This window comes from Cherax quadricarinatus, chromosome 18 (genome assembly GCF_038502225.1).
Source record: "Cherax quadricarinatus isolate ZL_2023a chromosome 18, ASM3850222v1, whole genome shotgun sequence".
NCBI classification, from domain to species: domain Eukaryota; kingdom Metazoa; phylum Arthropoda; class Malacostraca; order Decapoda; family Parastacidae; genus Cherax; species Cherax quadricarinatus.
This window is the reverse complement of record NC_091309.1, coordinates 7,625,387-7,651,417: the sequence shown is the minus strand read 5'-3', so window position 1 is coordinate 7,651,417 and position 26,031 is coordinate 7,625,387. Positions and strand designations below refer to the sequence as shown.

Here is a 26,031-nt window from a genome sequence, read left to right as displayed (position 1 = left end):
TAAAGCCATTACTTCAGTTACTGTGCCATCTGTTTTGTAGGTCTTTTTTCAGTGTTACTTTTAATTGAAAGAAATGTGTTCATCTGTTTTTTCTCAAGACTAATGACTTTAAACTCTGGGCTATTGTAATTTTATCTGGTACTCGTATTTATCAATGAAATGGTATAACTGAATCAAAGTTAAAAGATGCAGCCAGCACCTTGAGCTCTCCAGAATGTCCATGTTAAAAGTATTTTCATGTATTGACTATTTTCTTCCCAGTGTCATCACACACAAGTATGGCCCAAGCTCTTCTGGTCTCGGTCTTGATGACTCTCGTTTCCCATGTGACTAGTAGACTAGAGCAACGCATATCACTGGTTGACCCCTCATTCTTATCAAGGCTTCTTCCTGAAACAGAAAAGGTATGTTATGTTGCTATAGCAAGTCAATTTATGCAGATGTTCAAGGTTTACCAGTATATAGGCAGTTTAACCACTTGAAGGTAATAAAAATGAAATGTTTCAATTGTATCCATCATATTCAAGAAATGTGAGAGATCGCAAAAGTTCTGGGAATTTAATTACCCTTCTTTCAACAAACCGGCCGTATCCCACCGAGGCAGGTGGCCCAAAGGAAAAAATGAAAGTTTTTCCTTTAAATTTAGTACAGTGGACCCTCGGGTAACGGCATTAATCCGTTCCAGAGAGCTTGCCTTTAAGCAATTTTGCTGTTAGCGGAATTAATTTTCTCCATGAGAAATAATGGAAATCCAATTACAATCCGTTTCAGACAGCCAAAAGTATTAACAAAAAATATTATTTTAAAGATTAAATATACATATACAGTGGACCCCCGGTTCATGATATTAATCTGTTCCTGAGAGCTCATCGTAAACCAAAATTATCGGAAAGCGAATCAATTTTCCCCCTAAGAAATAATGGAAATCAAATTAATCCGTGCAAGACACCCAAAAGTATGAAAAAAAAATTTTTTTACCACATGAAATATTAATTTTAATGCACACAAACTGAAGAAGACATGCACAGTTACATGACACTTACCTTTATTGAAGATCTGGTGATGATTGATGGGATGGGTGGAGGGGAGAGTGTGGATGGTCTTAGTGTTTAGAAGGGGAATCTCCTTCCATTAGGACTTGAGGTGTTGAGTCCTTATCCTGGGTTACTTCCCTTCTTCTTTTAATGACACTAGGACCAGCTTGAGAGTCACTGGACTTCTGTCGCACAACATATCTGTCCATAGAGACCTGTACCTCTCGTTCCTTTGACTTTCCTAAAGTGTTTCACAACATTGTCAGTGTAATAGTCGCCAACACGGCTTGCAATAGCTGTGTGAGGGTGATTTTCATCCATAAAGGTTTGCACTTCAAGCCACTTTGCACATATTTCCTTTATCTTTGAAGTAGGCAACTTCTTCAGTTTCTCTCTCCCCTCCTCCGAAGCAGTTTCCTCAGGTGTGGCCTCTTGCTGTTGAAGATGATGTAGCAGCTCATCAGTGGTTAGTTCTTCATTGTCCTCCTCCACCAACTCTTCCACATCCTCCCCACTAACTTCCAACCCCAAGGACTTCCCCAATGCCACAATGGATTCCTCAACTGGCATAGGCTTCTCAGGGTTAGCCTCAAACCCTTTGAAATCCCTTTTGTCTACACATTCTGCTCACAGTTTTTTCCAGGCAGAGTTCAAGGTCCTCTTAGTCACTCCCTCCCAAGCCTTACCTATAAGGTTTATACAATTGAGGATATTGGGGCTCTGGTGGCCTGGTGGTTAACTCTCCCGCTTCACACGGCAAGGGCCTGGGTTCGATTCCCAGCCAGAGTAGAAACATTGGGCGTGTTTCTTTCCACCTGTTGTCTATGTTCCCCATTAGTAAAATGGGTACCTGGGTGTTAGTCGACTGGTGTGGGTCGCATCCTGGGACACTGACCTAATTTGCCCGACATGCGGAGCATAACAAGGGGCTTTCTATGTAGTAATATGTCATTGTTGTCAGCTAGGCCTGTATACCTTGTACTTGTAGTAAATAAAGATATTATTATTATTATTATTAAAGTGATCCTTCCAAAACTCCTTTAGAATCAATAGAGTTTCTGTGGTCACTTCAAAGCACCTTTCAAACATAGCTTTTGTGTACAGTTTCTTGAAGTTGGAAATGACCTGCTGGTCCATGGGCTGCAGGAGAGGAGTGGTATTAGGAGGCAAAAACTTGACCTTAATGAAAATCATATCCCCAGAAAGTCGCTCTGCCAAGTCTGTAGGATGACTAGGGGCATTGTCTAATACCAGGAGGCACTTAAGGTCTAATTTCTTTCCAATTAGGTAATTTTTCACATTGGGGGCAAATGCATAGTGTAACCAGTCATAGAAAAAGTCCCTAGTGATCCATGCCTTACTGTTTGCCCTCCACAGCACACACAAATTAGCCTTAAGGATATTCTTTTGCCTGAACGCTCTGGGAGTTTCTGAGTGATACACCAATAAAGGCTTCACTTTGCAATCACCACTAGCATTCTTACACATGAGAAGAGTAAGCCTATCTTTCATAGGCTTATGTCCTGGGAGTGCCTTTCCCTCCTGAGTAATGTAGGTCCTGCTTGGCAATTTCTTCCAAAACAGGCCTGTTTCGTCACAATTAAACACTTGTTCAGGTTTCAATCCTTCAGCCTCTATGTACTCCTTGAATTCCTTCACATATTTTTCAGCTGCTTTTTGGTCCGAACTGGCAGCCTCACCATGCCTAATCACACTATGTATGCCACTACGATTCTTAAATCTTTCAAATCAACATTTGCTGGCCTTAAATTCACTTACGTCACCACTAGTTGCAGGCATTTTTTTTACCAAATCGTCATGCAACTGCCTAGCCTTTTCACAAATGATCGCTTGAGAGATGCTATCTCCTGCTATCTGTTTTTCATTTATCCACACCAATAACAGTCTCTCAACATTTTCTAACACTTGCAGTCGCTGTTTCCTAATCACAGTTGCACCTTTTGCAAGAACAGCTTCCTTGATTGCCATTTTCCTGGTCACTATAGTAGAGATGGTTGATTGGGGTTTACTATATAACCTGACCAGCTCCGACACACGCACTCCACTTTCGTACAGTGGAACCTCAAAAATCGAACGTATCAAATATCGAACGTTTTGAAAATAAGACCATTTTTTTTGGACAAACTGTGTCCCAATTATCGAATGTGCCTCTAATTTCGGACCGCCAGGTACGGGACCTGTCCGCTGGCCCGCTCTGTCCGCGTCCCCGCGCAGGCGCTGTGAGCAGTCTGGCTTTGTTTATGCTTGAGTGAACACTAACCTGCGCTCTCATTCACACATTTTACGATTATTTCGTTGTGTTTAGTGCTTGTGGGACTGTGAAATAAGCTGCCATGGGCCCAAAGAAACTTGCTAGTGGTACCCCTGTGGTAAAGAAAGTGAGAAACACCATAGATGTTAAGAAGGAAATAATACAGAAGTATGATAAATAACTCCACAGACGACTGTGGAGTTATTTTGTGAGACAAACTGACGATTGTGGACAGTTATTTTGTGAGACAGAAACAGACGACTGTGGACAGTTATTTTGTGAGACGGAAACAGACGACTGGACAGTTATTTTGTGAGACAGAAACAGATGACTGTGGAGTTAATTTGTGAGACAGAAACAGACGACTGGAGTTATTTTGTGAGACAAAAAGACGATTGTGGACAGTTAATTTGCGAGACAGAAACAGACGACTGTGGAGTTATTTTGTGAGACAGACGATTGTGGACAGTTATTTTGCGAGACAGAAACAGACGACTGTGGATAGTTATTTTGTGAGACAGAAACAGAGGACTGTAGACAGTTATTTTGTGAGACTGGGGTCCAATGACTCTCAAGCTGGTCCTAGTGGCATTACAATACAGAGAAGGAAAGCAACCCCAGAGAGGGCTTTGATACCGGAAGTCCTCAGGGAGGGGGATTCTCCTTCCAAACAGTAACCCCAACTCCCTCTCTCCTCCTCCCCATCTTCCAGATGCCATCACCGATCTTCAATAAAGGTAAGTAAAAATGTTACTTTATATTACTATACATAATTAAAGACTGTAGCATTTGTTGTGTGTATGTAAAACTGTAATAAATCTCTATAAAATGTATTTTTTTTTGTGAATATTTTTGGGTTTCTGGAACGGATTAATTGTATTTCCATTATTTCTTATGGGAAATATTGCTTCGAATTTCAGACTTTTCGAATTTAGAACTAGCTCGTGGAACGGATTAAGTTCGATTTTTGAGATTCCACTGTACTTTGCAATTATCTCTTTCTTCATTTCAACAGTCATTAGCACCCTTGGTCTCGAAGGGTTGGCACTAAGAGCTTTCTTGGGGCCCATGGTGACTTACTTTGCAGAAACAAGCACCAAAAATAGTGATAATATGGATAATATGGAATGTACCGAATGTATCCTTAGATGCACGCACACTGGCTGGCTTGTAAACACTGGCACACACGGGGCAGTTCAGGCCACATGTGGACACGTCTCTATGAACCGCATTGCATACTGGGTTTTGTAACGGGAACTGAGGCAAATTCTCTGCGATATAATGCATCGGTTACCGGATTTATCGGATACCGATAGCATCGTGAACCGGGGGTCCACTGTACATACAGAAAACAATGACAGATAAATATAAAGCACTAATAAAATGGATAAATGAACATTTAACATCACATTTACCTTTATTGACTCTTAGTGTATGGAAGACGAGTAGGAGGCAAGAGGAAGAAGAGTTTATTATGCTTCAATATGACACTAATATCATCTCTACGGCTTACTTATCTATCACAATTCATCCAATATAACATAATAAACAATATTAATAACATAGAAACATGATATATACTCTAGAATGAATAAAATATGTCACAATGTATGAGAGGAGTAAGTGGTGGTGGTGGTATTGTTGGGTTTATAAGGGCCACTGAAAGAAGCTGTACTTATTACTGGTGGTGGAGGCAGCAGCAAAAGCCACCAACACTATCACACCTAAACAATGTATGTAATTTATAAATAAGAAATATTACATTTTAATTTATAATAAGAAAGATTTACATTTTAATTTATAAATAAGTTTATTCAAGTATACACAAATACAGTTACGTACATAGATTGTCATACATAGCAGCATATATTGACACTAATATTTATTTTTATACATACACTTTTTAGTAGTAATAGACAGCAACCACCCAGGGAAGTACTACCATCCTGCCAGATGACTGTGAAACAGAAACCTGTAACTGTTTTACATGATGGTAGGATTGCTGGTGTCTCTTTCTGTCTCAAACACTCTAGATAACAGGGATATCTTGCTACTCCTACTTACACTTTGGTCACACTTCACAGACACACACATACATATATATATATACATACATCTAGGTTTTTCTCCTTTTTCTAAATAGCTCTTGTTCTTCTTTATTTCTTCTATTGTCCATGGGGAAGTGGAAAAGAATCTTTCCTCCGTAAGCCATGCATGTCATATGAGGCAACTAAAATGCCGGGAGCAATGGGCTAGTAACCCCTTCTCCTGTAAACATTTACTAAAAAAGAGAAGAAAAACTTTATAAAACTGGGATGCTTAAATGTGCGTGGATGTAGTGCGGATGACAAGAAACAGATGATTGCTGATGTTATGAATGAAAAGAAGTTGGATGTCCTGGCCCTAAGCGAAACAAGAGCTGAAGGGGGTAGGGGAGTTTCGGTGGGGGGAAATAAATGGGATTAAATCTGGAGTATCTGAGAGAGTTAGAGCTAAGGAAGGGGTAGCAATAATGTTGAAGGATCAGTTATGGAAGGAGAAAAGAGAATATGAATGGGTAAATTCAAGGATTATGTGGATTAAAGTAAAGGTTGGATGCGAAAAGTGGGCCATAATAAGCGTGTATGCACCTGGAGAAGAGAGGAGAGACAGAGATTTTGGGAGCTGTTAAGTGAATGTATAGGAACCTTTGAACCAAGTGAGAGAGTAATTGTGGTAGGGGACCTGAATGCTAAAGTAGGAGGAACTTTTAGAGAGGGTGTGGTAGGTAAGTTTGGGGTGCCAGGTGTAAATGATAATGGGAGCCCTTTGATTGAACTTTGTATAGAAAGGGGTTTAGTTATAGGTAATATATATTTTAAGAAAAAGAGGATAAATAAGTATACAAGATATGATGTAAGGCGAAATGACAGTAGTTTGTTGGCTTATGTATTAGTAGATAAAAGACTGTTGAGTAGACTTCAGGATGTACATGTTTATAGAGGGGCCACAGATATATCAGATCACTTTCTAGTTGTAGCTACACTGAGAGTAAAAGGTAGATGGGATACAAGGAGAATAGAAGCAACAGGGAAGAGAGAGGTGAAGGTTTATAAACTAAAAGAGGAGGCAGTTAGGGCAAGATATAAACAGCTATTGGAGGATAGATGGGCTAATGAGAGCATAGGCAATGGTGTCGAAGAGGTATGGGGTAGGTTTAAAAATGTAGTGTTAGTGTTCAGCAGAAGTTTGTGGTTACAGGAAAGTGGGTGCAGGAGGGAAGAGGAGCAATTGGTGGAATGAGTAGTAAGGGAGAAAAAGTTAGCATATGAGAAGTTTTTACAAAGTAGAAGTGATGCAAGGAGGGAAGAGTATATAGAGAAAAAGAGAGAGGTTAAGAGAGTGGTGAAGCAGTGTAAAAAGAGAGCAAATGAGAGAGTGGGTGAGATGTTATCAACAAATTTTGTTGAAAATAAGAAAAAGTTTTGGAGTGAGATTAACAAGTTGAGGAAGCCTAGAGAACAAATGGATTTGTCAGTTAAAAATAGGAGAGGAGAGTTATTAAATGGAGAGTTAGAGGTATTGGGAAGATGGAGGGATTATTTTGAGGAATTCTTAAATGTTGATGAAGATAGGGAAGCCGTGATTTCATGTATAGGGCAATGAGGAATAACATCTTGCAGGAGTGAGGAAGAGTCAGTTGTGAGTGTGGGGGAAGTTCGTGAGGCAGTAGGTAAAATGAAAGGGGGTAAGGCAGCTGGGATTGATGGGATAAAGATATAAATGTTAAAAGCAGGTGGGGATATAGTTTTGGAGTGGTTGGTGCTATTATTTAATAAATGTATGGAAGAGGGTAAGGTACCTAGGGATTGGCAGAGAGCATGCATAGCTCATTTGTATAAAGGCAAAGGAGACAAAAGAGAGTGCAAAAATTATAGGGGGATAAGTCAGTTGAGTATACCTGGTAAAGTGTATGGTAGTTATTATTGAAAGAATTAAGAGTAAGATGGAGAATAGGATAGCAGATGAAATAGGAGGCTTTAGGAAAGGTAGGGGGTGTGTGGACCAGGTGTTTACAGTGAAACATATAAGTGAACAGTATTTAGATAAGGCTAAAGAGGTTTTTGTGGCATTTATGGATTTGGAAAAGGCGTATGACAGGGTGGATAGGGGGGCAATATGGCAGATGTTGCAGGTGTATGGTATAGGAGGTAGGTTACTGAAAGCAGTGAAGAGTTTTTATGAGGATAGTGAGGCTCAAGTTAGAGTATGTAGGAGAGAGGGAGATTATTTCCCAGTAAAAGTAGGCCTTAGACAAGGATGTGTGATGTCACCGTGGTTGTTTAATATATTTATAGATGGGGTTGTAAGAGAAGTAAATGCGAGGGTCTTGGCAAGAGGCATGGAGTTAAAAGATAAAGAATCACACATAAAGTGGGAGTTGTCACAGTTGCTCTTTGCTGATGACACAGTGCTCTTGGGAGATTCTGAAGAGAAGTTGCAGAGGTTGGTGGATGAATTTGGTAGGGTATGCAAAAGAAGAAAATTAAAAGTGAACACAGGAAAGAGTAAGGTTATGAGAATAACAAAAAGATTAGGTGATGAAAGATTGGATATCAGATTGGAGGGAGAGAGTATGGAGGAGGTGAATGTATTCAGATATTTGGGAGTGGACGTGTCAGCGGATGGGTCTATGAAAGATGAGGCGAATCATAGAATTGATGAGGGGAAAAGGGTGAGCGGTGCACTTAGGAGTTTGTGGAGACAAAGAACTTTGTCCTTGGAGGCAAAGAGGGGAATGTATGAGAGCATAGTTTTACCAACGCTCGTATATGGTTGTGAAGCATGGGTGATGAATGTTGCAGCGAGAAGGCTGGAGGCAGTGGAGATGTCATGTCTGAGGGCAATGTGTGGAATATAATGCAGAGAATTTGTAGTTTGGAAGTTAGGAGGAGGTGCGGGATTGCCAAAACTGTTGTCCAGAGGCTTGAGGAAGGGTTGTTGAGGTGGTTCGGACATGTAGAGAGAATGGAGCGAAGCAGAATGACTTCAAGAGTGTATCAGTCTGTAGTGGAAGGAAGGCGGGGTAGGGGTCGGCCTAGGAAAGGTTGGAGAGATGGGGTAAAGGAGGTTTTTTGTGCGAGGGGCTTGGGCTTCCAGCGGGCATGCGTGAGCGTGTTTGATAGGAGTGAATGGAGACAAATGGTTTTTAATACTTGACGTGCTGTTGGAGTGTGAGCAAAGTAACATTTATGAAGGGGTTCAGGGAAACCGGCAGGCTGGACTTGAGTCATGGAGATGGGAAGTACAGTGCCTGCACTCTGAAGGAGGGGTGTTAATGTTGCAGTTTAAAAACTGTAGTGTAAAGCACCCTTCTGGCAAGACAGTGATGGAGTGAATGATGGTGAAAGTTTTTCTTTTTCGGGCCACCCTGCCTTGGTGGGACTCTGCCAGTGTGCTAAATAATAAAAAGCATACACTTTTATATTTACACTTACCTTGGAGATCTTAGTTTAGTTAGTTAGTTTAATGTAGGAGATACTGGCAGAGGTTTAGGGTGGTGGAAGATAGCAGGTCGGCGTATGTTCATTGGCCCTATAAACATCCAACAACATTGGAGAGTTACTTTCGTGTCGTTTTTCTATTGCTTACTCGCTTAACTTACTTGCTACACTGTTAATTCTACACTTTATCGCTGGCTGGCTCTATAGCCTTTATTGATACCTGCTGCTTTAGTATCGTACATATCGTAGAATCACTGAATCACTGCAGAATGCACATTCTCCCCTCTCTCTCCCTCCTCCACTTTGGTATTTTGCAACGAGTCTTTTCTTGAATTCTATTGCGTTTCTTTCCTTCTTTACCACAGGGCTGGCACTAGCTTTCTTTGGGCCCATGGTGGCTTATTTAGCAGTTACAAGCACTAAAATCAATGGAATAATACAAAATATATCGCATGTATGTGTGGAATCGTCCTCACTGGCTTGTAAACAATGGCACACAAGCTGTCCTGGAAAGGCCGGGCGGCTGAGGCCGCGCAGACATATTCGAGATGAATATCCTTAACCGAGTTCTTGGGCGTTAGCCGAGCCAATACAGTGGTCCCTCGTTTATCATCGTTAATCCGTTCCTGGAAGTGTGACGATTATCGAAATAGACGATTTTCGAATCAATTTTCCCCATAAGAAATAATGTACATACAATTAATCTGTTCCTGACACCCAGAAGTATTAAAACAAAAATTCTTTTACGTGAAATATAGATGTAGTACATAAACAATACAATGGGACATGATGAATGAAACATTAACAGCATAACACTTACCTTTAGTGGTGATTCTTCTTAGTGTATGGAAGACTGGAGGAGGAGAGAGATTGGATTAGTTACTGTTTGGAAGGGGAATCCCCTTCCATCAACACCTCAGGTACCAAGTCCTTTTCTGGGGTTACATACTTCTCTTCTGTTTCTCAATGCCACTAGGACCAGCTTGAGTCACTAGAGTCCTGTCTCGCAAAAAAAGTATCCAGAGAGCTCTGTTTCTGGCGTCTCTTTAAAACTTTCCAAAAATAGGCCAAGACTCTGTCACTAAACAAGTTGCCGATATGGCTTGTAACATCCTTTTCAGGGTGATTTTTCTCCATAAATCTTTCCATCCAACCCCACATTTCAAAAATCTTAATTTCTGAAGAAAGCACACACCTTCTTCCATCTCTCTTCCTCCTCCTCTGCAGCAAGATTCTGAGCTGTGATCTGTTGCTGTTCCTGCTGAAGCTCTTGCAGCTCCTCAGTGGTTAGCTCTTCATTGTGGTCCTCCTCCAACTCTTCCACATCCTCCAAACTCACATCCACCCCCCATGGAACTCCCCAATGCCACAATAGATTTCACAACTGACATAGGCTCATCAGGGTCAGCCACAAACCTTTCAAAATCCCTCTTGTGGACACAATCTGGCCACAGTTTTCTCCAAGCAACAACAGCTTCCTTGATTTCCTTTTTCTCTGCCACGATGGAAGATATGGTTGTATGGGGTTTGTTATACATCCTGGCCAGTTCGGCCACACATACGCCACTTTCATATTGTTCAATGATGTTTTTCTTAAATTCAATCGTATTTCTCACCTTTACCAAAGGCTTGGCACTAGGAGCTTTCTTTGGAGCCATGGTAGCTTTTTTAGCACTTGCAAGCACTAAAATGAATGGAATATTATGAAATATTTCGTATGAACAAGTTAGGGGACCATCGCTCACTGGTAAACAATGGCACACTGGCTGGGAAGGGAGGCTGACGTGGCTCAGAGCCGTGAGTACGCGTCCAGGACGAACGACTATTAGCGGTCAACCGACCATTTGCGAGCCAATGTTTTGGATGAAAATAACATGACGATTTCCGAAAAGGACGACTATTGAGCCCGATGATTATCGAAGGACCACTGTATTTTGACGCCAAAACGTGCTGCTATCCGATTTTGGCGTTAACTGATGCCGCCGTTACCAGAGGGTCCACTGTAATATATACCAGAGAAGGGGTTACTAGCCCCTTGCTTCCATAATTCTCTCCATGATTAAATTGTATATGCAGGTAAATAATTTTTTTTTTTAACATACTGATTGTCTCCTACCGAGGCAGGGTGACCCAAAAGAGAAGAAATGAAAGTTTTTTACCATTTGACATTTGGTAATTTATGCTGGAGAAGGAATTACTTGAAAGTCAGATTGTTCTTTTCCGTAGTGTTAATTACAATACAATTGTTTGTACAGTATATGAATTTTAGGCTAAAAATGTGGGATTTTAATTACTGTAGGCTAGGATTCCCAGGCAAGTGCAAGATTGAAATTGTGACATTAGGACAGATTTTTTTTTCCTTTGCTTACCATGTTGATGCTGATGTATACAATTTGACCACAGTTGAAAATACTCAAATTCCAAGTTCTCTGATGGTGGGGAATGGCTGATATGGTAAAATACAGACTTGCTGTACTGTATATTTGTAAACATTTCATAATCATTCTTCTGATTTCCAGGAAAGTGATGAAGAAAATGGCAATGATTCAACATTAGTTCAGAAAGAGGATAAGAACTCTGATCCTGTAATGGAAAGTGTAAATGGAAAGCCAGTCGTGAAAAAGAAAAGTGGTCGCAGCAATAGGTTGGCCAGTCTTCGTAGGCGACGCAAAGTGAATGGTGATCAGCCCAATGCTAGTGACGGTTAGTCTTTCCAAAAACTTCCCAGCTAGTTTTATATTATCTTGTTAATATTTTTTTTTCCAACGAACTGGCTGTATCCCACTGAGGCAGGGTGACCTAAAAAGAAAAATGAGAGTTTCTCTTTTTAAATTTATTAATGCATACAGGAGAAGGGGTTACTAGCCCCTTGCTTCCAGCATTTTAGTTGCCACGTATTACGCTTTTTGACAGTAACGTAAATGAAAGTCCTGGCTCCTAAAGGGTAAATGACCTGCATAGTCGAGGGGCATTTATATTATTTAAAGTAGAAAAGAAACCACTCTAGGGCCAGCTTGTGCCTTCATATTAAATATGGAGACAATATTGCTGCTGCCGCCGCTGCCGCTGCTGCTGCCGCCGCCGCCGCCGCCGCCGCCGCTGCCGCCGCCGCTGCCGCCGCCGCTGCCGCCGCCACCGCCACCACCACCACCACCACCGCTGAGGCAGGGTGACCCAAAAAGAAAATACTTCCATCATCATTCAACATTTTCACCTCACTCCTACATAATCACTGTCTTTGCAGAGGCACCCAGATACAGCAGTTTAAAAGCATATATGAAGATATATAACATATCCCTCCAAACTGCCACTATCCCAAACCCCTCCTTTAAAGTAACCGGTTTCCCTGAATCCCTTCACTAAATATTACCCTGCTCACACTCCAACAGCTCGTCATGTCCTAAAAACCATTTGTCTCCATTCACTCCTATCAAACACGCTCATGCACGTTTGCTGGAAGTCCAAGCCCCTCGCCCACAAAACCTTTACCCACTCCCTCCAACCTTTTCAAGGGCAACCCCCAACCCCGCCTCCCTTCCCTACAGATTTATACGCTCTCCAAGTCATTCTACTTTGATCCATTCACTCTAAATGATCAAACCACCTCAACAACCCCTCTTGAGCCCTCTGACTAATACTTTTATTAACTCCACACCTTCTAATTTCCACACTCCAAATTCTCTGCATAATATTTACACCACACATTGCCCTCAGACAGGACATCTCCACTGCCTCCAGCTGCCTCCTCGCTGGAGCATTTACAACCCAGGCTTCACACCCATATAAGAGTGTTGGTACCACTATACTTTTGTACATTCCTTTCTTTGCCTTCATGGATAACGTTTTTTGTCTCCACAAATACCTCAATGCACCACTCGCCTTTCTTCTTCATCAATTCTATGATTACCCTCATCCTTTATAAACCCATCAGCTGACACGTCAACTCCCAAATGTCTGAAAACATTCACTTCTTTCTTACTCCCTCTCTCCATTGTGATATCCAATTTTTCTTTATCTAAATTGTTTGAAACCCTCATCACCTTACTCTTATCTATGTTCACTTTCAACTTTCTGCCTTTACACACCCTCCCAAACTCATCCACTAACCTTTGCAACTTTTCTTTAGTCTCCCATAAGCACAATGTCATCAGCAAAAAGTAACTGTGTCAACTCCCATTTTGTATTTGATTCCCCATAATTTAATCCCACCCCTCTCCCCAACACCCTAGCATTTACTTCTTTCACAACCCCATCTATAAATATATTAAACAACCATGGTGACATACATCCATGTCCAAGACCTACTTTTACCAGGAAGTAGTCTCCCTCTCTCCTACACACCCTAACCTGAGCCCCACTATACTCATAAAAACTTTATAGCGCTTCATAACTTACTACCTATTCCATATATGTACTTGCATCATCTGCCACATTGCTCCCCTATCCACTCTGTCATATGCCGTTTCTAAATCCATAAATGCAATGAAAACTTCCCAACCTCATCTGAATACTGTTCACATATATGATTTAACATAAACACTTGATCTACACATCCCCTACCCACTCTAAAGCCTCCTTTGCTTATCTGCAATCCTACTCTGTCTTACCTCTGATTCTTTCAATAATAACTACCGTACACTTTATTCTGGAACGGATTAATTGTATTTCCATTATTTCTTATGGGAAATATTGCTTAGCCTTTCAAACTTTTCGACTATAGAACCAGCTCCTGGAACAGATTAAGTTCGAAATTTAAGGTTCCACTGTACATATAAAATATACAATAACTTTAAAACACTCTAAATTTTGGAAAATTTCCAGACATAATAGATGTGCTCACAGAGAATGTAAACAAACCGGGTGGCGCACAAAGTACAGTATTAGAAAGACCGCACGCATATAGAGAGTTTTGGTCATAATTTGAAATCACTGTATTAGCGGAACGCTGTAAAGCGGGGCCCTACTATTTGTCGCTAAGTGAGGAGAGGCTGTAACGGTATTCTGCATAACAGTAAATCTTCTATTTTTTGTGTGAATAAAAATTTGAAATGGAAAGCAGGCATAATATAGGTCATTCCTGAGGACTTAACTCATAAACAGAGAAAAATGTTTAGTTCCAGGAATGTCTACATTGTTTATTCTGGACCCTATTTTTAAATTTGCAATTCATTTTTTGTGAAATTGGCCAAATTGCCAATTTGTGACCACTTTATTGGGTAGTTGAAATAAGTAAATGGGAAGTTTCTTGTATTCATTTGACAGAATAGGAGGAGTACTAGTAAAATAGCTATGAGTTTGGTTGACTTGAACAATAGAATTGGCTGAAAATAGGGCTCAAAATGGGCAAAATCACTGATGCATAGGTATCTCTTGAGACTGCTAACTTTGCGAGAGCATAATTCCATAAGTTTTCCATTAAATTTTGTACTTTTGGTTTCATTACCTTTAGAAAACTATTCTATCATTTCATAAGATATTTTTTTTAAATTCTCCAACCCTGAGAGCCATTCTCAGATCAGGGGTTCTGACCCTGAAAGAGTTAAATAGGATTGTAAAGTTTAGTCTGATTATAAAGTTGCTAGAAAGGAATACTTCACTATTTATAATAAAGTATTAAAAATATACTTAACTAGAATCACTATTAAGTGTTGGATGAATTATATTTAGTAATAGCCATGTCCTTAACATGCTGTCACATAATTTTCCCTGACCACCTCCATCAGCTTAGTTCTTCACACTTCTGGTTCCCATATGGAGACCTGAATGAGAATGAGAAGGGTAGATAGGCCAAGTCTGTCTGAGGCAGGTCTTGGGTACACAAGACACGGCTTGGAGTTAAAAACCCTGACGAGTCAGTGATGTTAGGAAATAGGTTTGTAGCCATAGTGATAAGAAAGTGGAATGACCTAGACAGCAAAGTGGTAGAGGCTGGATCAGTACACAGTTTTAAAATTAGTTATGATAGGGCTCATGTGGCCAGGAGAGTGTCAACCCAGTAGCAGCCAACAGAGAGGTAAGGCTAGGAGCTGAGACTACCTTTGCAGTCACAATTAGATGAGTACAATTAGGTAAGGACAAGTAAGGACAGTTTGATCCCCTACAGTGAACACAGTTTAAAGGTTATAAGCAGGTATGATAGGATCTGTGAGACTAGGATGGAGTGAATCTGCCAAGGTGCAAGTTTTGGGGCTGCCCCGAGAGCTAAAACTCTACTTCTGTAACAACACATTGGTCAGGCAAGTGCATTCTTGCACATGTAATAATAATTTCATTGCAATACACATTTTTACCTTAAGATGTCCTTTATAGATGAGCTGAGTGGTTCAGATTCTTTAGCAAGTGAGGATGAGGATGATGCTGATGACAATGAAAATGATAATGAAGGTGTATCCAGTGAAGATGAAGATGAGGAGGATGAAGAAGAGTTGGATCTCTCCCAATTGTGCTCTTCAGAAGATGATGACTCTGATGAAGTAAGATTTATTATAGTACTGTGCATAAATGAATATAACAAAGTTTGTTAGCTAGTTGTAAGAAAGGTCATGCACCATGTTCAAGTTGTGCAAAATAATATGGAAAATGTGTGGGGGGGGGACATGCTTTTTGGATTATTACATTTCCACAAAAATTGCCTTTTTAATCAAACTTGAGACAAATACACTGATCCAAGGACAAAAATATTGCTCGTGTCCAGTTACATACCTAGACATGGACATAATTAAAAAACGGAAAGCTAAATGCACATTTTTAATTTTATATTATTCAGTAAGTTTGTTTATACCAGGCAAATGCCAGACAAGCCTGGCCCATGGCTGGGCTCTGGGAGTAGAAAAATTCTCAGAACTCATCAAAGGTATATCAGAGGTATACAGTAGTCAAGAAATAGGCAAAATAAGCCTAATAAAATGATTTGCTATTTGCAGGATGTAAAGATTGAGTCAGATCAGGAATGGGAAGGCCTCAGTGCAGGTGAACATTTAGAGTTCATTAGTAAAGAGGGCATGTTGGCTGCAGTATTTGTTGCATGTGATTGGCTCAAGAGAGAAGATGAGGTCATCCAGCTCTGCATGAAGACTGCAGACTCTCTCTGGACTGCAATTGCAAAGCTTCTAAATCTAACGAAGGTGGATTTAGATCATCTGAAGAATAGTAAGTTCACGTAGTATTTGTATCACTACATTTATATATGGCTGATGTGGTAAAACATTTTGTATTTTGTTATATTCTTGCTGCTTATGATAATGCTGCTAATGATATTTTAAAATTTTTATTAAAATTTTACTAAGAAAATTGTAGATGAAAAATTTGTGTTAGTGTAATATAAGAGATAATGCTTATTATTCAGTCCTCACAATCGGTGGTTACAAATATTACTAGTACAGTTCATAAAACAGAGTAAGCTTAAGAAGTTTCTTAGGAAAATATGTGAAGAGTAGAGGCACTCTTAATTTTTGTTATTAAGGCACTTAATTTTTATTGCTAATCTTAATGTAATATTCTACAGATTCACATGGAGTTCGAAATGATGTGATTGGCCTTTTACAAGAATGTGCTGGCACTGCAGGAGAGAATTCTCACAATGCATTGTTAGATGCTCTGCGGATAACACCACTTCCAGAAGATTTCATGCTTCATACTTTAATTTCCACCTATCTGCCAGGCACAAGCAAGTCTCTGAACCTCAAGTCAATGGAACTGGTAGGATTTTAGTGATGGTAGTTAACAATGACAAAATGTTAATTAATACCTTACTGCCTTTAATTATTTTTCAGTTTTTAGTTAAACAGTCGATGTTCATCATTAGGGCATAGATTGCTTACTTATTGAATTTTGTATGTTGTTTTGTAGTTTCATTACCCAAGTTAATGAGTTCTTAATACTATTTCACATGGCTTATATTTATATAAGAATTGTAAAATCTTTGGCAGTAGTAAAGCCATTATTGTTTTTGGGTTTTCACGAAATGTTGAATAATCTTCCATTTAACCCTTAAACTGTCCAAACGTAGATCTATACTTTTTCAACATTTGAAAGCATGTAAAAAAAAAAGTAGATCTTTTTTTTTTTTATATTTGAAAACGTGTAAAAAAAACTTTGATTTTTTTTTTTTTGTTTTTGTTTGTTTATTTGTTTGAAAATATGAAAAAAAAATGTAGATCTGCTTTTGGAGCACTACGCTTGTGAACGTAGATCTGCTATGACAGTTTAAGGGTTAAATTAAGAAAGTTCATACAAATTCGTCTTGGATATTTTGATTCATTGTTCATTTCTCTATCTAATTTGTCAGAAACTTAGTAGAAGTAACAAAAGTAGTTTATAAATCTCTAGATGTACTTTGCTGTATTTTTACTTATGCACATGGAAATATGGTAGAGCAAAAACCACTTAAGGTAAACAAAATGAAACTAAAATAATTTCAAGAAAACAATTGAAATTCTTTATTACTTAACCCTTTCAGGGTCGACAGGCCCTCTTGAGATTTGTTCTCAGGGTCGCCCAAATTTAAAAAAAAAAAAATCTTTTCCCGATCATAATCACACCAAAAGTATGAAATTTGATGGAAAACTTACAGAATTATGCTCTCGCGAAGTTAGCGGTCTCGGCGATGTTTACGCATAAGCGATTTTGCCCACTTTGAGCCCTATTTTCCGCCAATTCCACTGTACTAGTCTACAAAAATCATAACTATTTTGCTAGAACTCCATTTTTTTTCTATCGAATGAGTACAAGAAACCACCCATTTACCGATTTCAACTATCCAATACAGTGGTCAGAATGTAGCAATTTTGCCAATTTCACACAAATTTCAAAAGATGCCAATTTCCAAATAGGGTCCAGAATAAACAAGAAAGACATTCCTGACACTAAAATGAGATTTCCTCTATTCATTAGTCACATCCCAATGCCCCTCTTACATCTCTTTTGCTTTCCAATTTGAATTTTTATTCTCACAAAAAATAGAAGATTTACTGTTATGCAGACTACTGCATTAGTGTAAAAAATGGTATAAATAATATTAGCGCACTTGTGAAAGCATATTAGACTCGCCAGTTGACGTGTATTGGACGCTTAGCATGATTTGTTTACTTTTGAACTTGGGTAAAAATCAAACATTTCTGCTACTTTGAGCTCAATTTCAAGGTACTTTTCATTGTAAAATCAGTCAAAATCATCTCAATTTCTGTAATATCTCTTCCATTCTATAGAATGAGACCAAGAAAATTAGAATACAAAAATAAATACCATACGAAAATACAGTGCAAAGTCGCTGTTTTAATTCAAAAACACGGTCAAAGTTTTTTTTTTCTCATTACGCACTGTGTGCTGCAGGATTTTTTTATACTGCGCACATTGACCACATAGACCCATTCTTTCATATGTAGGCCTACCAGCTTTCTCTCACTAGATTTGAGGGCTCTAGAATTTAGGCGTACTAGTACATCAAAAACTCTGGTGCTTAAGCCGTACTAGTATGGCCGAAACCCTGAAAGGGTTAAATTATTACTTCTATTTTAACCCTTTCAGGGTTTCCAACCTACTAGTACGGCTTACACACCAGGGTTATTGACATACTAGTACGCCTAAATTCTAGCGCCTTCAAATCTAGCAAGAGAAAGCTGGTAGGCCTACATATGAAAGAATGGGTCTGTGGTCAGTGTGTGCAGTATATAAAAAAAATCCTGCAGCACACAGTGCGTAATGAGAAAAAAAAAAAACTGTGACCGTGTTTTTGGTTTAAAACAGCGACTTTGCACTGTATTTTCGTATGGTATTTATGGTTGTATTCTAGTTTTCTTTTCTCATTTTATAGAATGGAAGGCATATTACAGAAATTGAGATGATTTTGATTGATTTCACAATGAAAAGTACCTTGAAATTGAGCTCAAAGTTGCAGAAATGTTTGATTTTTACCAAAGTTCAAAAGTAAACAAATCATGCCATGCGTCCAATACAAGTCAACTGGTGAGTCTAATACTCTTTCACAAGTGTGCTGATATTATTTTTACCATTTCTACACTAATGTAGTAGTCTGCATAACAGTAAGTCTTCTATTTTTTGTGAGAATAAAAATTCAAAGTGGAAAGCAAAAGAAATATAAGAGGGGCCTGGGGATGTGACTAATGAACAGAGGAAATGTTATTTTAGTGCCAGGAATGTCTGTCTTGTTTATTCTGGACCCTATTTGGAAATTGGCATCTTTTGAAATTTGTGTGAAATTGGCAAAATTGCTAATTTCTGACCACTTTATTGGATAGTTGAAATCGGTAAATGGGTGGTTTCTTGTATTTATTCGATAGAAAAGATCGAGTTTTAGCGAAATAGTTATGATGTTTTGTCGACTAGCACACTGGAATTGGCCGAAAATAGGGCTCAAAGTGGGCGAAATCGCTGATGGGTAAACATCGTCGAGACCACTAACTTCACGAGATCATAATTCCGTAAGTTTTCCATCAAATTTCATACTTTTGGTGTCATTATGATCGGGAAAAGATTCTCTTTTCATAAGAACCCCCCCCCCCCCCCCGGAAAATTTTCGACTCTGAGAACACGTTTAGGAGAGGGCCTCTCAACCCTGAAAGGGTTAATAAAACTGGCCAAATCAGGTTCTTGTTTTTTACAGGTGCTGCTGAGAGTGAGGCGTCTCCATGACTTTGGGCAAGAAATGGCAGTGCGGTATGATACCCCCCTGTGGCACAATACTGAAACTGGGGTGTACAGTTTCTCTATGGACGGTGTAGTGTTCGAAGATAAAAAGAATAAGAAGGAAGCTGGATTGGTAAGTATTATCCAGAGGGCTGAGGAAGGGTTGCTGATGTGGTTCAGACATTGAGAGGATGGAACAAAATGGAATGACCTGGAGGGCAAATAAATCTGTAGTGAAAGGAAGGTGGGGTAGGGGTTGGCCTAGGAAAGATTGGAGGGAGGGACGGAGTGAGTAAAGGAGGTTTTTGTATGCGAGGGACTTCCAACAAGCATGCTCGAGCATGTTAGATAGGAGTGGGTGGAGGCAAATGGTTTTTGGGACTTGATGTGCTGTTGGAGTGTGAGCAAAGTAACATTTATGGGGCATTGATATGTTGCATTTTTTTTTTTTTTAACTATAGTGTAGGGACACTTCTGGGAAGACAGTGATTTAGTGAATGATGAAAATTTTTCTAATTTTTCGGGTCACCCTGCCTTGGTGGGAAACAGCCATTGTGTTAATAAAATAAAATATGCTTCTACTGTATACAGTACTATCCTAACTAAACCTACTTTTGTATTATCCAGTTTTTCTCATTCCATTCAAGGGATATTCATTGATGCCAGTAAAGAGATCTTGATAAAAGGAATTAGTGCTATCCTGCCTTCCATTTTATTAATCCTGATTGTCTCCAAGTCCTCAGGAGCTATATTTCCCTTGGGTTTAACATTTCCTCATAAATTATTTTCTTTACTTAGACAACAACTGATTTATTCCACAAACTCTGATGATGATACCTTTAGCACTCCCCACAGCCCTTTATACCTCACTCTTGCTACCCTCTACCCCCACACTATCCACTGCCCCACTGATCTCTCTAACCTACTAATCATCCCTCTCCCTTTTGCCACCTGATACCCTTGCTTGCTTCCCTGCCCTGCAGACATGTATAGTCCTTGTGGTTTAGCGCTTCTTTTTGATTATAATAATAATCTTTCCTTGGAAAGTGTGATTACCATACATTTTCAAAGGTGCTCTGTCGTCTGTGGGTTTAGCACTTCTCCATCAAAAAAAAAAGTTACTGTAAACAAGATTGTGTGAAGACTGCAATTCTTGATATGCTTTATGAAGAAAGGTCCATATACCAAAAATAGTATTTTTGAAAATTCATTCCATATTTTGTATATAAATCTTGTGTTCCCTGGGATGGAGGTTGTGTCACTTTAGTTGCAACTAGATGTGGAAAACTTCTGTTGAGATAAATGGTAGAATAGGCATTAGGTGAAATACATGGATAACTGATCAATAAGCAACATAATTGTATATTATAGTACTGCTTTGTATGACCCTTGTGAGTTTAGCACTTAGTTATGATTATAATAATGCACTACTGCTTATATTGCTATCATTATTATTAGAGAAAAAAAGAGAACAAGATATCCTGATATAAATTTTTTTTGACCACGTTCACCATTTCCTTCCAAAGTACCTGGGTGATCCACCAATCATTTGATACCTGTCTTACCAGAAGTACTCGGAAATTTCATTTCAAATAACCCTCTGAAATGCAACCTATCAATAGAGGGTCCTTGACCTTGATGAAAGGCTCTTGATCCAAGGAATTGGACTTGACCTATCCTTCCCTGCAGGGCCTCAGAGAAATTTGGAAGGTGGAACAAGATGCTTTGGGGCCCCGGGGGGGCAGGTTGAGGCCCTCAATCTAAGTACCGGCTGAACACCCCCCTCTCATAGATGGCCCTGCTTCCTTTGGATCGAACCCAGTTGCCTCTCATTCCTTAAAGTGATGCATGACTCTTATGGATTTACCGCTATCTCCTCCCAGAAATTAAGTCAAGTCAGTAAGATTAATGTAAGGTGCAAAAAAAACAAAAATAAAAAATGGATTAAGCTGCAATGGAAAATCAAACAGAAAAAATAACAAATGTTTGAATGAAAGCAGCATATTTAAAAAAAATTACACAAAGACAGATTGTTGTTTGTTATGGGTGAACCAACACTAAGTGTATTAGGTACAGCTACACAAGTACAATTATCATGCATAGTAACATATATGTAAATTACCTAGGATACCCCCCTCCCCCCCTAAAAAAAAGGTGACTTATTTCTACTAGGGTCCTTGTAATATCGTATTATTTAAAGTCTTTCTTTTTCTGTCTCAAACACTGTAGATAACAGGGATATCTTGCTACTCCTACTTACACTTTGGTCACACTTCACAGACGCGCACATGCATATATACAGTGGACCCCCGGTTAACGATATTTTTTCATTCCAGAAGTATGTTCAGGTGCCAGTACTGGCCGAATTTGTTCCCATAAGGAATATTGTGAAGTAGATTAGTCCATTTCAGACCCCCAAACATACACGTACAAACACACTTACATAAATACACTTACATAATTGGTCGCATTGGGAGGTGATCGTTAAGTGGGGGTCCACTGTATATATACATACATCTAGGTTTTTCTCCTTTTTCTAAATAGCTCTTGTTCTTTATTTCTTCTATTGTCCATGGGGAAGTGGAAAAGAAAGTGGAGCATACTCAAGGTGCAAGCATACTTGTGCCTCGTACAGAGTCTTGCAACCCCTACTGTCACGTAGATGCGAGATACGGTGAAGTGCTGTAAGCTTCCTGGCTGCCTTGTTTGCAAGATTTAGAACATGGTTCTTCATGGTTAGTTTGGAGTCAAATTTCACCCCAAGGTTATCAACTTCTTCTCCAGGTGCCAACACCCTCCCATTCATCCTTACTACTGCACCAGCATTTCCGTCATGGTGCCTAGAGACGATCATCATTTGCGTTTTCTCAGGTGCAAATGTTACTTGCCATCTATTTCCCCAAGCTGATATAGCTCTCAGCTGGTGATTGATGTAGCTTAGAGCAGCTGGCATTTCTTCTCTTGGATAAATGAATGTCAGTGTACAGTTGTCTGCATATGCATGTGATTCTGGGATGAGATGAAGAAGGTCGTTGAAGTAGACATTCCATAACAATGGTCCCAGCACGCTTCCTTGTGGAACACTTGCCCCAATAGGATGTCTTGCTGATTCCGTTCCATTGAGAACTACACTTAGAGATCTACCATGAAGGTAATCACTGAGGAGACATAGTGTAGAGCCTGCAATTCCCAGTGCTTGAAGTTTTGCTAAGAGGCCCTGGTGCCACACCCGGTTGAAAGCGCCAGCAATGTCCAGTGCTACCACAGAGCTGACTTTGGATTCATCCAGTGACTGGTGCCACTTAGTGGAGAGGTTTAACAACAGATCAGCAGCAGAGTAACCTTTCCTGAAGCCATATTGACGATCACAAAGTAGTGAGTGATAGTCAAAAAACTCTGTCATTTGTCTTGAGATTGTCTCAAGGATCTTACCAGTGATTGACAGGAGTGACACTGGCCTGTAGTTGCTGATTTCTGCTCTGCTCTTCTTTTTGTGAACAGGGACTACATTTGCCTCTTTCCATAGAGAGGGCCATTTACACTGTACTAGGCAGTGCTGAAAGATGTGAGTTAGGTGCTGCTAGCTGGTCTGCACATCTCAGCAATCTTGGTCTCAACTTGTCTGGGCCCACAGCCTTTTCTTGGTCAAGCGATTTAAGAAGGAAATGCACCTCCTCCAGCCTTTTCTTGGTCAAGCGATTTAAGAAGGAAATGCACCTCCTCCTGCCTTATTGTCACCACTGACAGTTTTGACACAGTTCTTGCAGCTAGCCAAGGAGGGTCAATTGCTGGATCAGAAACTTGCATTTTGGTAGCAAAGTGTTCAGCAAAGAGGTCCACCTTCTCTTGACTACTAGTAGAGGTGGTCCCATCCTGTCGATTTAGAGGTGGAATGAGTTCATCAGGCAGATAACCTTGTCTGTCCTTGACCAGGGACCACCAGGTTTTGGAGCCTACCCTACCTGATGCTAGCTTTCTTTTAGTGTCCACCTCCCATTTAGCAGTGGCCCACTTTTGAATGTCACCCATATGTCTACAGGCTTGCCTGTGCAAGTTCCTGTTATAGGTGGTAGGATGTCTCTTATACCTTCGCCATGCTTTGTACTTAGCAGTAGCAGCCTCTCTACAACGAAAGCCAAACCAAGGCTGATCCGTAGGCTTCGTCACATATTGCCGGTGAGGAATGTGTTCTTGTTGTAGATTAAGGATGTGTCCAGTGAAGGCTTTCACTTGGTTGTCAACATCCCCTTGGAGAAGAGCATTCCAATCGGTGGTGGCGAGCTCAGAGTGAAGGGCTGGCCAACTCCTCTTTCCCATAGCCAGGTTGTGCGTGTGGACTCCTCACCTCGTTCTGTTGGGCTCTTAAGTGTCGTAAAAACAGCCTTGTGGTCAGACGATCCAACATAGCCGAGGGGTTGACAAGTGACTATGCCTTCTGCCAGATCACTCACTACTGGGTCAAGAGAGGAGCCAGAGATGTGAGTAGGGAAATCAACAAAGTTTCTCATGTCAAACACTGCAAGAAGGTCATCAAAGTCCCTCTGTATAAGGTGCTGGTTGAGGTCACCAACAATTATGATATGTTGCCAGTTGTGTTGTAGCAGAAGGGAGTCAATATTTTCCATTAGGAAGTTGATGGGATCTGCATGTTGCCACTGAGGTCTGTACATTGCACATGCTAGTACAGAGGCACTAGTGTTTATGCAGAGCTTGAAGAACATCATTTCAATATGTGCAAGGGTGGCAACATCAATGTGCTGGGCATGAACACTTTTAGAGAAGCACACAGCAACACCTCCTCCTTGCCCTTGCCTGTCTCTTCTCATCCATGAGGTGTAGCCAGCAATTCTTGCAAAAATTTTCTGGAGTCCTGTCATCCAAAACTGTTTCAACAACAGCTATCATGTCGGGACGTCGAGTGTTCACAAAACTGTGTGTGAGCTCTCCAACATTAGTAATGAAACCTCTAATGTTGGCCGACAGGATGCTGATAGAGACTCATGATGATGTGGTCAGCTTGAGGTGGTGGGTGTGTAGGGCATGTAAGGTGCCTGCCCTTGAGAGAGGTAGGGTACTGAGGCAGCTGCAGGGATGTAGGTCTGTGGTCTTGTATAAGGCACAATACCACCTGCTGTGCTGGGATAGGAGTAGCTGAGTGGGTGATGTGTGAGTGTGTTCACCAATTCAGAGATCCTGCTGGTTTGTTCTGAGAACAGGTCTCTAAACAGGTTGGCCCTGTCTGTCAAGTTCCTTTTTCTTCCGACACTGGTCCTCCTGATGTCCTTTCTTGTAGCAGTAATTACACCTGGTATCTCGCAGGCAGTTGCTGGCAGTGTGCCCCTTCCGGTGACAGCGAGAGCACAGCCTAGGTGCCTGGGAGGGTGGACTATGATTTGTTGCACCTCCTGTGTTTTGCAGATTTGTCCTCAGGTTCTGCCGCTGGAACTGTGTTAGTGGAGGGTGAGACAACTGTAGATGTCTTCCTCCTCCACGTCCTCTTCCACGTCCTCTGCCCCGTCCTCTACCAGTTCTGACAGATGTGTCCCTGCTGTTCGTACTTTGGTGCAGTAGGTGATCAGGTGAAGTGATAGTTCCCTGATTATTAACTGCACCAATCTCTGGTGGAGAAACTCCTGACTCAGAACTTGCTGATGAAGCACTGCTGCCAGATTCTGGAATAGTGTCGGCAGGTGTGCTGACAGGTGTAGGATCAGAGATGGTATGTACACTGTCAAGTGGACTGGCAGTAGCTGAAGCAGAGATGTCAGGTGTAGGAGAATTAACAGATCCAAGGTTTCCTTCGTTGCTGGGAAGAGGATTTGTTCCCTCTGTGGTGGTCAGAGGAATTGTGTTAGAATTCCCAAAGGTAGTGTTTTGAACTCTGTCAGTCTGTGGGACCTTAGCGATGACAGAATTCCACCAGTTATTTACCCCTGAGTTAAGCTCAATGTGGGACTTCGTCTTTGTCAATAGTGTCACCATCAGCTGAGCAGCTTATGTCACTTGATGTAGGCTTGCACTGGCCTTCTACAATAGCTTGGAGGTTATCTAATGATTTGAGGAGCTCATGAAGTGCTTCCCTGTGATGGATTATCTTAGCTGCAACTTTACAACACAGCCCTAGAGGGCAGTCTTGATCTTTGGACAGAAGTCCCTGAGGTAGGACCTCTGAACCTTCCTCCTGTAGCTCCAGGCTTGTATCCACATATACCACAGGATTATGGATATCCTTCAATTTTCTGAAATTTTCAACCTGGCTGCAACAAAATTATTCTTCTGGAATGCAAACTGTGTGGCAGTAGTTGGAACAAGTAGGTTCCTTAAATCTAAGAAAAATTTTGTCCCTTGTGGTATACCCACAAACACTGCAGTAACTACTGGGACAATAGCCAGATAGCATAGATATTCTTGCTATTTTGCGATGTGAAGTCATCCCAGAGGCGGCTTGTAGGTTTGCAATTAAGTTCACAGGAGAGAGAGGGTGGGTGGTGGTATCGTGGGTGGGGGTGTTTATAGCGGGGTGGGTAGTGAGGGCAGGCAGTGGCCGACGAGCTGGAAGTGTTGCCTTCTCACTATCACTTAATGAACACTGTTTATG

At 40.5% G+C, this 26,031-nt stretch overlaps 1 protein-coding gene across 1 annotated transcript in view; it reads left to right on the top strand.

The window, feature by feature from the left end:
* LOC128689347 (nonsense-mediated mRNA decay factor SMG5-like) overlaps positions 1 to 26,031 on the top strand; it is an 89,124-nt gene that overhangs the window by 20,397 nt on the left and 42,696 nt on the right. Inside the window, exons 8-13 of the mRNA XM_070086138.1 lie at positions 262 to 404; positions 11,309 to 11,492; positions 15,099 to 15,262; positions 15,713 to 15,938; positions 16,294 to 16,487; positions 19,411 to 19,566. Coding sequence (XP_069942239.1) covers positions 262 to 404; positions 11,309 to 11,492; positions 15,099 to 15,262; positions 15,713 to 15,938; positions 16,294 to 16,487; positions 19,411 to 19,566 — 1,067 coding nt within the window. The remainder of the gene's footprint in view (positions 1 to 261; positions 405 to 11,308; positions 11,493 to 15,098; positions 15,263 to 15,712; positions 15,939 to 16,293; positions 16,488 to 19,410; positions 19,567 to 26,031) is intronic.